The sequence below is a fragment of the Hemitrygon akajei genome, chromosome 4 (genome assembly GCF_048418815.1).
Source record: "Hemitrygon akajei chromosome 4, sHemAka1.3, whole genome shotgun sequence".
In the NCBI taxonomy this organism is placed as follows: domain Eukaryota; kingdom Metazoa; phylum Chordata; class Chondrichthyes; order Myliobatiformes; family Dasyatidae; genus Hemitrygon; species Hemitrygon akajei.
The window spans coordinates 18980736-18994821 of NC_133127.1; the positions used below are offsets into that span (position 1 = coordinate 18980736).

At 43.4% G+C, this 14086-nt stretch overlaps 1 protein-coding gene across 4 annotated transcripts in view; it reads left to right on the plus strand.

Moving 5' to 3' along the window:
- Window positions 1-8549: 8549 nt before the first annotated feature.
- atrn (attractin) overlaps window positions 8550-14086 on the plus strand; it is a 414604-nt gene continuing 409067 nt past the window's right edge. For all 4 annotated transcript variants that reach the window (XM_073042130.1, XM_073042131.1, XM_073042132.1 and 1 more), the window contains exon 1: window positions 8550-8920. In XM_073042130.1, coding sequence (XP_072898231.1) covers window positions 8553-8920 — 368 coding nt within the window. In that variant the 5' untranslated portion in view covers window positions 8550-8552. The remainder of the gene's footprint in view (window positions 8921-14086) is intronic.

Here is a 14086-nt window from a genome sequence, read left to right on the forward strand (position 1 = left end):
CATTGTGTTTTCCAACTCAAATCTGAAGCCATCCAAGCTTCAGGAGCACTTCAAGAACAAGCATGGCGGAGCTGAAGTTAAAGGACATGATGTTGGGTCATCGAAAATCAAAAGAGCTCGTTTTGATTCACACGGAACTCTTCCAAAATTAGGTTTCATTTCTGTTGAAAAACCACTACTTCTTGCTTCATACCAAATGGCATATAAAGTGGCTAAATCCAAGAAGCCCCATACAATTGTGGAAGATCTCATCAAGCCATGTGCACTGGAAATGGCAACAATTATCCTGGGCAAAGAAGCAAGAAAAAAATTTGAACAGGTGCCCCTATCAAATAATGTCATTCACAACCGAATCAGTGATTTGAGTGAAGATATTTTGGACCAAGTCATCCAAGATGTCAGAGCTAGTCCTCTTAAAATCTCTACTCAGTTGGATGAGTCAATTGATGTCTCCAGTTGTAGTCAACTCATCACATCAGTGAGGTATGTCAATGATGGTGCTGTGAAGGAAGATTTCCTGTTTTGTAAAGATCTGAAAACAAACACAACTGCAAAGGATGTGATGCAGCTGGTGAAAGACTTCTTTGCCAAACATGATTTAGATATCAAAGTCATTGGTTCTGGGTGCACTGATGGGGCACCTGCAATGCTTGGAAATAAATCTGGCTTTTCTAAATTGATGAAAAAGGAGATTCCAGACTTGCAAGTTACCCATTGTCTTCTTCATCGGCATGCTTTGGCATCAAAAACATTGCCTCCAAATTTGAAGAAAGTCCTTGATACTTGTGTGAAGATCATCAACTGGATCCGGGGATGTGCTTTGAACCATTGCATCTTCAAATCATTTTGTGAGGATCTGGGAAGTGAGCATTCAGTTTTGCTTTTCCACACAGAGGTCCATTGGTTGTCATGAGGACAAGCTTTAACTTGCTTCTTTGAACTGCGGGAAGAAATCAAAGTTTTTCTGGAGGAACGTGAATGTGATCTGGTTGGGGCAATGGAATCACAGGAATTCGCCAAAATGCTGGCTTACTTAGCTGACATTTTCACTCGTATGAATGACCTGAGTGTTTCTCTTCAAGGAAAAGGGATAAACATATTGAAGGCTTGTGAAATGTTGAATACCTTCAAAGGAAAGTTATGTCTTTGACGTCCAAGGATGGAAAGAGGCAGTCTCTCAAATTTTCCTTCACTAGAAGAGATGGTTGATGATGCTGGATCCATAACTCCTACTGTGCGTGAAGAAATCGTGGCTCATTTAAAATACTGTCAGAATCGTTTGATGGATATTTTGCTGCTGGAGACCTGAAGATTTCAGAAGAATGGATCATGAATCCATATTCCTACAATTTGGAGAAAATGTCAGATGATGAAGAGCTGAAGGAAGATCTTATTGATTTGCGGACAAATCGAGCTCTTGAAATGCAATTTGACAGCAAGACTTTGGAGGAGTTTTGGTGTGCAGCACTGGATATGTTCCCAAGGCTTGGTGGAAAAGCACTCCGTGTCCTCATTCTATTTGCAACAACATACATGTGTGAATCTGGATTCAGTTCTCTTTTGTCAATCAAGACAAAATCTAGGAATCACCTGAATGCACAGGCAGACCTGCGGATCGCAGTCAGCAAGGAAGTTCCACGTTTTGACAAAATCATGAATGAGAAGCAGGAGCAAAGAAGTCATTGAATTTTATGTTCACAATTGGGATTGATTTTACTGTATACATTTCTTTCTAAATAAATTAGAATCTAATTGCTCAATTTATATTTGCATTTTATGCACTGAGTTAAAAGCTTGTTTTTTTTAAGTTCAATTTGTTCACCCGCAGTATTGTATGTGGTTCAAAAATTAGAAATTAGACTTCTTCATCTTCAAATGTGATATTACTTTTGTCGAGGGTGCGAACATTAATCAAACATTTCCTAGGGATGTGGGGCATAGAAAAGGTTGGGAACCACTGGTATAGACAAAGGCAAACGTTTTCTATTAGCAGAAAGCTCAAGCATGAAGGTGACATAGAGTGAAGGTGATTGGTGACAGAACCAAAAGTGACGGGTGATAAGGAGCAAGTGAAATCTGGAATGCCACAATCAGGAGTGGAGGCAAATTCCATTTACTGTTCCAAAGAGAGCTGGGTACATATATAAAAGGGAAAAATTTGCATGGCTTTGGAACAAGCCATTGAGTTGGTTTGGCTGGTATGCTTCTGTATAGACAAGCAAAATGCCCTCTCTCTGTGGAATAACTATTCCATCCTTCTTGTATAATGCACTATCTGTGTCATCTTTTTGTACATTGGAAGCACACCATCATAAACCCCCACTGGTTGTTTTCAACTCCACCAGTCTAATATTGATGGCTTGCTTCAGAAGAACTTTATACATTCTCCTTGCAACAAGTTGAAGTGTCATTTGTTGCTCTTGAACCAACATTTTGTTGTGAATCCATGTGACAAATTTTCCACAAAATTGACCTTGTTAGGCAACTGGTCTGTTGTATTCAACTAGCCCTCAGAATCGGCCTCTGTCTTGATTGCAGCATAGCTCTTCTCACCTGCTTCATGAAATTTTGATGCCCTTCTCATTATGCAGTGTTTGTAGAAATGTTGTTTTTATTCCTCCATACTCTCCCTTATGCAGTACATTTCTTTCCTACCCACAGGTGTAGGTAAGTGTAACAGTTGCAACATTTGAGTAACCTTGACTGTACTTTCCTTATGCAGCTTGATGTATTTTGCTTCACCCTATGTGTTTCCTGTTGCCTCATTGAGCCATAGATTTGTACAGTACAGAAATGGGACCTTTAGCCCACAATACCCTGATACCCTTGCTGACCTTTTTGCCCATCTATGTTAATTGTATTTGACCACTTTGGGACTACATTATTCTGCCTTCCAGTGCAGTCTCGTAGTTCTGCCAAGCTTTGTGGGCATGCTATGTTGGTGCCAGTATGTGTGGCGATATTTGGGGCTGCTCCCATCACATTATTAGGTTGTGTTGCAACACACACAAAATGCTCGGCCTGAAATGTTGACTGTTTACTCTTTTCCATAGATGCTGCGGCAGTAGTACAGTGTATTTCATAAAATTACTACAGTATTGTGCAAACATCTTGGACATCCTGGTTATATATATGTGCCTAAGACTTTTGCCCAGTACTGTATCACTATGAGGTCACCCCTTAGACTCTTTTCTCCAGGGAAAGTAAGCACAGCTATCCAATATTTATGTTGCAACGAACAAGGTGAACTCAAACGCAGGGCACAGGCACGGAGACTGAGTTAGGATGCAGACGCAGGTGTGAGCGTTGAACGTAAACAGGAGGGAGTGCAGGAAAGCAGGAGGCAGGCAGAACTTATCTTGAAATGGAGCGTAGAAAAGGAAGCGGCAGACAGAACTTTTCTTAGCACGGAGAGATGGACTTACACAGGTAAACCTCGGTACTGGCGTAAACTCGGAATCATTATCTTGACTCAGAGAGGCAGAGTTTCACAGGTAAACCTCAGAACTGGAGTTGAACTTAGAAAACTTACCTTGACTCGGAGATACTGAGTTGCACAGGTAAATCTCGGTACTGAAGTAAAACTTAGAACACACAATCCTAAGCGGCCAGAAGACGTTAATTACCACACTGGCAAAACCAACGATCTGGCAACTAGTGGGTGCAAAGTTGTGTTTCTTATACTGCAGGTCTTGATGAAAACCAGGTGTGCCACCATCAAAGGAAATTAGGAGAAAATGGGGAATTAACAGTCGGGACCGTGACAATTTACCTGTAAAGAAATTCCTGCAATCCAGGCAATATCCTTGTTCACCTCCCATGTGCTCTCTCCAGCCCAATCATTTCCTTCCTACAGTGTGGCAACCAGAACTGCATACAATTCTCCAAGTGTGTTCTATCCATTTTTTAAATAAAGTTGCAACATAACTTGCCAACTTTTACATTCTGTGCACTGACTTATGAAGGCAATCATGCCACATGCTTTCTTTACCACCCTATTGATTTGTGTTGCCACTTTCAGAGTATTAAGTGCTTGAACTTGAAAGTCTGCCTGACTTTCTCAGCTGGCTTTTTGTTTGTTTCTACAATTACTTCGCATATGGTGGACTCTTGGACTCCATTGATAATTTGATCTTTGATCAGCCAGCCCTACAAATCAGTGAAACAACAATTATTCACTAGCAGCTTCAGCTCCAAAAAGAAAGGATTAAAGGATTCTTCTGGCTCTGGGTCATTTGTAAAGAACCAGTTATAGTTCACCATTTCCACCGTTTCGTTTTTGTGGGTGGGATTTGCAATCTGCTATTAAGGCATCTGACTCAATCTACAGGGTCTCCTGTGAGGGTTTTATGATATTATACAACTCTTTTCCCTTGTGATCAATGAATTATAGTGACATCTTTACTTCAGTCTTTTCTGGTAATATCTGCCAAGCCAGCTGAATATACAGCAGGAACTTTGTTTTTATACTCTTTGATCTTTAAACAGGTTATTTATCAAGAATCCTGGAGGCTCAGGCAACTTCATTTGTTCTACGGTGTACTCTCAATTGAATCACGCAGCTTGCTGTCTCTCCCTGCGTTTCGACATCTTATCTCAATTAGGAGTCTTCATGCTGAGTGCTTGGTTTTCCATGTTAGGCTTGGTACAAAACAACTCTCTCACTGTCTCTTTATTTCTCTCTGATGCTGGAAAATATCATTCAAACTAAAAGCAGGACCTCAGTCTCCTCTACCCCCTCACTGATGGTGGTAATGAGAAGAGGACATTTCCCGGATGGTAAGGGTCCTTCATGGTGGTTGCTGCCTTCTTGAGGCGCTTCTCTTTGAGGATGTTCTTGATGATGTGGGGTGGGTTGTGCTCCCCTGTACCATAAGTTGCAATAAGAAATATATACAGATAAGTAAGTAGTAACAAAAGAGAGCAAAATATTGAAGGAAGTAGTGCTCATGTGTTCATGGACCAGTCAGAAATCTGATGATCGAGGGGAAGGAGTTCAGTGTGGGTCTTTGTGTGGACTTCACTAATGGTTGTAATGAGACGAGTACATGTCCTGGAAGGTGGTGGTCCTTAATGATGGACGCCGCCTCCTTGAAGATGTCCTCGTTGGTGGGGAGGTGCACACGATGGAGCTGGCTGAGCCTATAACCCTCTGAAGCTTTTTCCAATCCAGTGCATTGAAACCTCCGTATCAGGTGATAATGCAGCCAGTTAGAATGCTCTCCACTGCATGAATTTTCTAGAGCCATTGACGACATACTAAATCTACTCAGACTCCTAATGAAGTAAAGCCACTGGTGTGTCTTCTTCATGATTGCATCAATATGTTGGGCCCAGGGTAGATCCTATTAGATGTTGGCACCTGGGAATGTGAAGCTACTCACCCTTTCCACTGTTGACCACTCAAAGAGGATTGGTGTGTGCTCCTGACTTCCCCTTCCTAAAGTCCACAATCAGTTCCTTGGTCTTGCTGAAGCTGAGTGAAGGGGTGTTGCTGCGACACCACTCAATCAGCCAGGCTATCTCATTTCTTGTCACCATCTGAGATTCTGTGCTGTTGGTGAATTTATTGATGGCCTTTAAGCTGTGCCTAGGCACAGTCAAGAGTGTAGAGAGAGTAAAGCAGTGGGCTAAGCATGTGTCCTTGAGGTGTGCCAGTGTTGATTATCAGCGAGGAGGAGGAGGAGATGTTTGATGGCTAATACTGACTAAAGGTACTGTTCCTTGTCGTATGAATATCTGAGTCTATAAAGAAACATCTTGTTGCATAGATAAAGATAAAAAACTGCATTATTTGTCACATGTACAATGAAACATATGTCATTTGTGTCAATGACCAACACAGTCCAAGGATTATGCTGGGGGTAGCTCATAATTGATTTCATGCCTTCAGTTCCAAAATATTGAAACAGAATATTTGAAAATACGGAAAATATTTTACTTCAATATATAGCATTCCCACAACTTACTAACCCTGACTGTACATCTTTGGAATATGGGAAGAAACCGGAACACCAGGTGGTCACAAGGAGGACATACAAACTCATACGAAGTAGAACAGACGGAGGCAGGACCTGAACCCCAGTCTTAAAGCTGGTGGCATAACTGCTGTGCTACTGTGCCGCCCCACAGATGTGGATGAGACGACTGCAAGGAATGAAGAAGAAAGTCTGGTAGGTTTGAGGGCAGGAGTATCCAATGATACATCAGTGTAGTGATTCTCAAAGAGCTGCAGATGCCAGAAATATGAAAGAAGAACAGAAGCTCTCAACTGAACAACTCCTGCACTTTTTGTTATTAAGTCATCCTGGTGCGGACCAAGAAAGTCAGCAATTATTTGAATGAATTGCAAAATATATCAGCTGAATTCTAAATAGCAGGAGCTGAACTAAGTTACCAAAAGAAGGAAAATAGCTCTGAATGATGGGAATGTACAAGACCGTTTAGTTGTAATAATTGGCAGATCCAAAATGTGAGGGATGGAATTTCAATTGGAATTCTCCACTACCATTTGCCCCGGCATCGAAGACATCTTCAAAAGGTGGTACATCAAGAAGGTGGCATCTATTATTAAGGACCATCACATGCCAGGACATGCCTTCTTCTCATTATGATCATCAGGAAGGAGGTACAACAGAAGATCTAAACCCAAGATTTTTGGAACAGCTTCTTCTCCTCCTCACCATCAGATTTCTGAACAGTGCATGAAAGCATGAAAATAGGTTAGGACTTTATTCCCTGGAGCATCGGAGAATGAGGGGAGATTTGATAGAGGTGTACAAAATTATGAGTAGATAGATAGATAGATAGATAGATACTTTATTCATCCCCATGGGGAAATTCAACTTTTTTCCAATGTCCCATACACTTGTTGTAGCAAAACTAATTACATACAATACTTAACTCAGTAAAAAAATATGATATGCATCTAAATCACTATCTCAAAAAGCATTAATAATAGCTTTTAAAAAGTTCTTAAGTCCTGGCGGTAGAATTGTAAAGCCTAATGGCATTGGGGAGTATTGACCTCTTCATCCTGTCTGAGGAGCATTGCATCGATAGTAACCTGTCGCTGAAACTGCTTCTCTGTCTCTGGATGGTGCTATGTAGAGGATGTTCAGAGTTATCCATAATTGACCGTAGCCTACTCAGCGCCCTTCGCTCAGCTACCGATGTTAAACTCTCCAGTACTTTGCCCACGACAGAGCCCGCCTTCCTTACCAGCTTATTAAGACGTGAGGCGTCCCTCTTCTTAATGCTTCCTCCCCAACATGCCACCACAAAGAAGAGGGCGCTCTCCACAACTGACCTATAGAACATCTTCAGCATCATCAGTAGTATAGATAGGGTAGATACAAACAGGCTTTTTTCACTGAGGTGGGGTGAAATTAGAACTAGAGGTCATGGGTTAAGGGTGAAAGGTGAAATGTTTAAGGGAAACATGAGGGAACTTTTTCACACAGAAGGAGAGTGAAATGAGCTGCTAGTAGAAGTGATGGATTTCAACATTTAAGAGAAGCTTTGGATAAGTATATGGATAGGAGGGGTATGGAGGACTGTGGTCCAGGTGCAAGTCAGCAGGTCTAAGCAGAATAATAGTTTGGCATGGACTAGATATTTTGGTGCTGAGGTGCTCTGTAACTTTATAACTACCTCGTTATTCCTCTTTTGCTCTATCTATTTACTTTTTGTACCTTATGGTAATTTTTATGTCTTGCACTTGTTAACTGCCACAAAACAACAGATTTCATGACATATGTCAGTGGTATTAAACCTGATACTGATTCTGAATTCATGTGAGCTAAGTCAGAGCCAGTGACATTCTCTGTGCAAGGTGGTGTGGTTTTGGAACGGGGCCTGAAACACACTGTGGAAATAAAACAGAAAATGTATTAAATATTCAACGGGTTAATTCTTTGATATGAATGACAGTGTTAGCATTTCGTGATCTTTCTGCAGGTTTATGCTTTTCAAAATCAAATGAGAATTCCTTTGGAGAGCAGAGAGCCCCAATGTTAAGGGGGGAGGGGAATATAAAAGCAAACGTGAAGTTATTTATACAGAGAGTGCCTGGAATGGGTTATCAAGGCTAGTGGTGAAAGCAGGCAGTCTGGTGGTGGTTACAAGGCTTTTAAATGGACACATGAATATGCCAGTATATGGATGATGCACAGGAGAATCAGAATCAGATTTATCATCACTGACATATATTGTGGCATTTGTTGTTTGGAGCACCGGTAGAGTGGCTGACATAAAAGTTAATGTAAGTCACAAAAAATAGCGCAAAGGCAAATGACGACGTAGTGTTCGTGGACTGTCTAGAAATCAGATCTTACAGCACTGGTATGGTGCAATCAATAAAAGTTACTGTAAGTTACCAAAAAAAAAAGAAAAACAGTAGTGCAAAAGGCAAATGATGAAGTAGTGTTGGTGGACCGTTCAGAAATCTGATGGAGGAGGACGTTTAGTATAGACTCGTGGGCCGAATCGCCTGGACCACTGCTGTACGTTGCATGCTTGTTGTTGTAGCAGCGGAGGGGCGAGCAAGGCGCATGCGCGCAAAGTCGGTGGCAGCCGGTGCGTTGGGGAGCTGGAGGCGGCGCTGTGCTGCCCGTTATCCCGGGGCTCGCCAGCGGATCGGAACCAAACGTGAGAACATGGCGCTGGGGCAGCGGAGGATCGAGGCCCGAGCCTGTGCCACGGCTTCTGGAAGTTTCGCCAAGCCGGGCTGCGGGCTGGCCGGCTCGCTGCTGCTGTTGCTGGCGGCGCTGAGCGTGTGCCTGTGCGGCGGGCCCGGCGCCCAGGGCAAGGAGTGCGAGAAGCCGTGCGTGCACGGCAGCTGCAGCGCGGCCACCGGCCAGTGCGTGTGTCGGGCCGGCTGGGTCGGCGAGTCGTGTCAGCACTGCGGCGGCAGGTTCAAGTGAGTGCCATCCCGGGACACACCCCAGCCTCCTCGATCCCGGACACCGCCGCTCCACGTCCCTGTTCCCCCCTCCCGATTCCCGTCCCCGCACTCCCCACATCAGCCCCCTCGAACCCCGTTCCGTCCCCCCCCCCACAACATTGTCCCCGATCCCGGTTCCGCTCAACCCCACTTCATCCCGGTTCTCACCCCCGCCCCTCCGAGGTCGTTTCCCCCACCCCCTCCATTCTAGTCCGGCCCTTGCCACCCCAGTCTCGTAGTTCCTCCTCCCCGCCGCCCCATCTGATCCATTCCTCACCCCGATCTTGTCCCGCTTCCTCCCGTTACGGATCCGATCGTTGCACCCCATTCCTCCCTGGTCCTGTGTACCCTCCCCACCACCGGCATCGTTGCCCCAAACGTCCACACCATTCCAACACAACCGACCTGGTCCGGAGCACACCCTCTCCCCCCCCCCCCCCCGTCCCCACGATCCTGTCTTGCCTCCTTGCCATTCATCTGGTCTCCTCCTCCCCCCAAACACCGACCTTTGGACCCACTCCCCCATCGCTGGCCCCTGGCGCTTCTCCCCCTCCTCGGTAAATTGCGAAAGTTGTGGCTGTCCGAAGGATCCTGCTGTCCTTGTCTAGAAAGCTAACGTATAGTTTCAGCAATTAGACAGACTTGTTATGTTGGCTGTTAGTGCCAGTAGATGTGATTTCAAGGGTCAAGTGTCTTGCTGCAATTATATGGAGACTTGATGATTTGTCTAGTCCCTGCCAAATGAAGGATGTACTTGTGACGGAGGGAGTACAGCAGAGGTTCATTGGACTGAGTCCAGGTATGCTGGGCTTGTTTTATGAGGAGATTGTGCCTGTACTCTCAATTCAGAGGAATGAGTGATGATCAAGTGGAATTGTCCAAAGTACTTAGGCTGGAATGGATGGTTTCTTCTCAGGACATAATCTCAAAGTAAGGATTGCCCGTTTGGGATAGAAGAAAATTCTTTATTTGGTGGGTAATGAATCTTCGGTAATATATACTTAAGCCAGCTGTGGGAGACTCAAGTCCCTGAGTATGACAGTGAGAGAATGTGTGTTTGTGTGTATAAATGTGTATATGTTCATATAATTAAAGAATATGTGATATGTGCAGGAATAGTGAAAGATCATTCATATATGGAGGGCTTTGGTCCTGCTGTAGGTTGATGGGAGTTGGAGGTTTAAATGGTTTGATGTGAACTAGATGGGCTGAATGGCCTGTTTCTGTGTTCTACCTTTCTGTGGCTCAAATTGAATGGTGGAGTTTTCCATTTATTTGCATTCTTTTGTAAGTTGAGGCGTCTGCCACTGGACATACCTTTTTATTATATAACATCGTCAAATACAGTACTGTCATACAGTGGTCAATTTTATAGCTTTAGTGTTGCTTTTTTTATACAGTTGCACTAGTATTGTTGGGAGTTTGTAACAGGTCATTCCCCAGGTTACAGCAGGGTTCTTCGCCTGAACAGTTTGCAAGTCAAACCAAGTTGCCACAAAACAGAGGTTGGCTGCAACCCCGCAGCAGTTGGCAAACCCATTCCACTGGCCTCCAATAAACTTGCTTGTTTGCATAGGCTGTACATAAATTAGGCATTTGTAAGCTGTTTTGTCCTTTTAAAATAGAGCTGGATTTTGAGGGACTTCAAATTATGAAGAATGTTGCGGTTAATTTTATATCCTTCCGGTGAAGTCCTGGCAATTTTACTTAGCTCGATAATGTATTTTATTAAACTTTTAGATAATGTTGGAAATGCTCATTTGTGGATTGAGACACATTCTCATTCTGTTGCTAAGTCATCCAAATGCTAAATTAATGTGTCTCTCCAAATTTCAGTCTTTCAGCAACCACAGTATTTTATCTCAGCTTTGATGTCGTTCTTGTATTTATTATGTGGTGTGCTTGGTAGTCTGACTTTAAGTTAATGTTCAGTGCTCCATATCATTGACAAAAATCGTATTGATTTCTATCTTCAGTTCCAGTTGTTGAGGTATCTTCAGTCAGCTGGGACAGAGAATTGTGGATTTCTCTTACGTTGCCTTACAGATGTTACTTTAAATAATCACTAATCTTTTTTTTTCTTGATGCTTGGTTTATAAATGCTGGTTGTAGGGTTAGAAAATGTTGGCTATGAACGATTAAGATAAAGGTAAACAGGAGGAAATCTGCAGATGCTAGAAATTCAAGCAACATGTACAAAATGCTGGTGGAATGCAGCAGGCCAGACAGCATCTATAGGAAGAAGTACAGTCGACGTTTTGGGCCGAGACCCTTCATCAGGACTAACTGAAAGTTTCATTTAGTCCTGACGAAGGGTCTCGGCCCGAAACATTGACTGTACTACTTCCTATAGATGCTGCCTGGCCTGCTGCATTCCACCAGCATTTTGTGTGTGTTGTAAGATAAAGGTAACCTTTATTTGTCACATGTATATTAAAACTTACAGTGAAATGTGTCACTTTGTATCAATGACCAACACAGTCTGAGGGTTTGTTTGGGGCAGCCTGTAAGTGTTGCCACACTGCACCATTATACCATGTCACAACTCACCAACCCTAACCTCTATATCTTTGGAATGTGGGAGGAAACCTATACAGGGCATGGGAAGAATGTACAAACTCCTTCTGGACAGCAGCGGGAATTGAACCCCGGTTGGTGATCGCTGGTGCTGTAGAGTGATGGCACTAACTGGCATGCTACTGTGCCACCCTTAACACTAACTAATAATTTAGCAATCCAAAGGCTTGATTTCAAATTCCACTGCTGCACCTGTGGAATTTAAATTCTGTTAAAAGTTTGGAATGGGGGGGGGGGGGGAAGTCACAACTAATGTTGACTACAAAAACAAATGGATTGTTGTTAAAAACACATATGGTTCTCTCATATGCCTGAGAGCAGGAAATAAGCTACAAATGCGAGAAATTCTGCCAACACTGGAAATCCAAAGCAACAAACAAAATGCTGGAGAAACTTGGCAGATCAGGCAGCAGCTATGGAAATGAATAAACAGTCAATGTTTTGGGCTGAGACTCTTCTTCAGCTCTAGAGAGGAAGGGAGAAGATGCCAAAGTAAAAAGGTGGGAGAGGGGAAAGAGGACAGCTAGAAAGTGATGGGTAAAATCAGGTGGTTAGGAAAAGTAAAGGGGTGGAGAGAAAGGAATCTGATAGGAGTAGAGAGTGGACCATGGCAGAAAGGGCCCAGATGGAGTTGATAGGCAGGTGAGAAGAGGTACGAGGCCAGTGTGGGGAAGAAAAAAGGGGGAGAGGGAGATAATTTTTTTTACTGGAAGGAGAAATGGATATTCATGCATTAGGTTGGAGGCTACCCAGATGGAATATAGGTGGCCTCATCTCTGGAGACAAACCATTGACCGACATCTTTGATAAACCTACTGCTTTCAAGCGGCAGCACTGACCAAGCTATATAACCATATAACAATTACAGCACAGAAACAGGCCATCTCGGCCCTTCTAGTCCGTGCCAAACGCGTACTCTCACCTAGTTCGACTGACCTGCACTCAGTCCATAACCCTCCATTCCTTTCCTGTCCATATCCCTATCCAATTTTACTTTAAATGACAATACCAAACCTGCCTCTACCACTTCTACTGGAAGCTCATTCCACACAGCTACCACTCTCTGAGTAAAGAAATTCCCCCTCGTGTTACCCTTAAACTTTTGCCCCCTAACTCTCAACTCATGTCCTCTTGTTTGAATCTCCCCTACTCTCAATAGAAAAAAGCCTATCCACGTCAACTCTATCTATCCCCCTCATAATTTTAAATACCCCTATCAAATCCCCCCTCAGCCTTCTCCGCTCCAAAGAATAAAGACCTAACTTGCTCAACCTTTCCCTGTAACTTAGGTGCTGAAACCCAGGTAACATTCTAGTAAATCTTCTCTGTACTCTCTATTTTGTTGCATCTTTCCTATAATTCGGTGACCAGAACTGTACACAATACTCCAAATTCGGCCTTACCAATGCCTTGTACAATTTTAACATTACATCCCAACTCCTATACTCAATGCTCTGATTTATAAAGGCTAACATACCAAAAGCTTTCTTCACCACCCTATCCACATGAGATTCCACCTTCAGGGAACTATGCACCATTATTCCTAGATCACTCTGTTCTACTGCATTCTTCAGTGTCCTACCATTTACCATGTATGTCCTATTTGGATTATTCCTACCAAAATGTAGCACCTCACATTTATCAGCATTAAACTCCATCTGCCATCATTCAGCCCACTCTTCTATTTGGCCTAAATCTCTCTGCAAGCTTTGAAAACCTACTTCATTATCCACAACGCCACCTACCTTAGTATTATTTGCATACTTACTAATCCAATTTACCACCCCATCATCCAGATCATTAGTGTATATGACAAACAACATTGGACCCAGTACAGATCCCCGAGGCACACCACTAGTCACCAGCCTCCAACCTGACAAACAGTTATCCACCACTTCTCTCTGGCATCTCCCATCCAGCCACTGTTGAATCCATTTTACTACTTCAATATTAATACCTAACGATTGAACCTTCCTAACTAACCTTCCATGCGGAACCTTGTCAAAGGCCTTACTGAAGTCCAAGCTACACACAATCCTGAAGGTCATGTCCACCAACACAATGGATGAGTGTACACTGCATTAGCAATCCATTGTAGCAGTTGAATCTCTGCATGACATGATAGGATGAGGTTACCACACAGTTCTTGTGAAGACTTCTACACCTTGTCGTGGTGCAGAAGCTTGCGAGTTCCTGAGATCCTGAGAGTGATGCCGTCTGAAGTTTAGTCATCTGATGCTTGGCTCCTGGTAGAGTTTCCTCTGGTTGTAAAGTAAGGTCAAGGGAGAGGTTCCAAACAGAGAACAATCTAACCAAGATCAGAAACTGGTGAAAGATGATGATTCATCACAGCTGTAATGAAGGTGGAGGAAGGCTGCAGCATGAATGGTCCCCAGTCATCTTGGCATTCCATGCCTCTGGATCCTGACCTCAATCTGCCAAGGACTGTGTGGTAGCTGCCTGTGCATCAGCTTCCTCACATCAGGTAAAATTAGCTTTCTCCATTAAGGGATCCATCCTAATATCCTGGATCAACCTCTAGTGCCATCTGAGAACCCACAAATA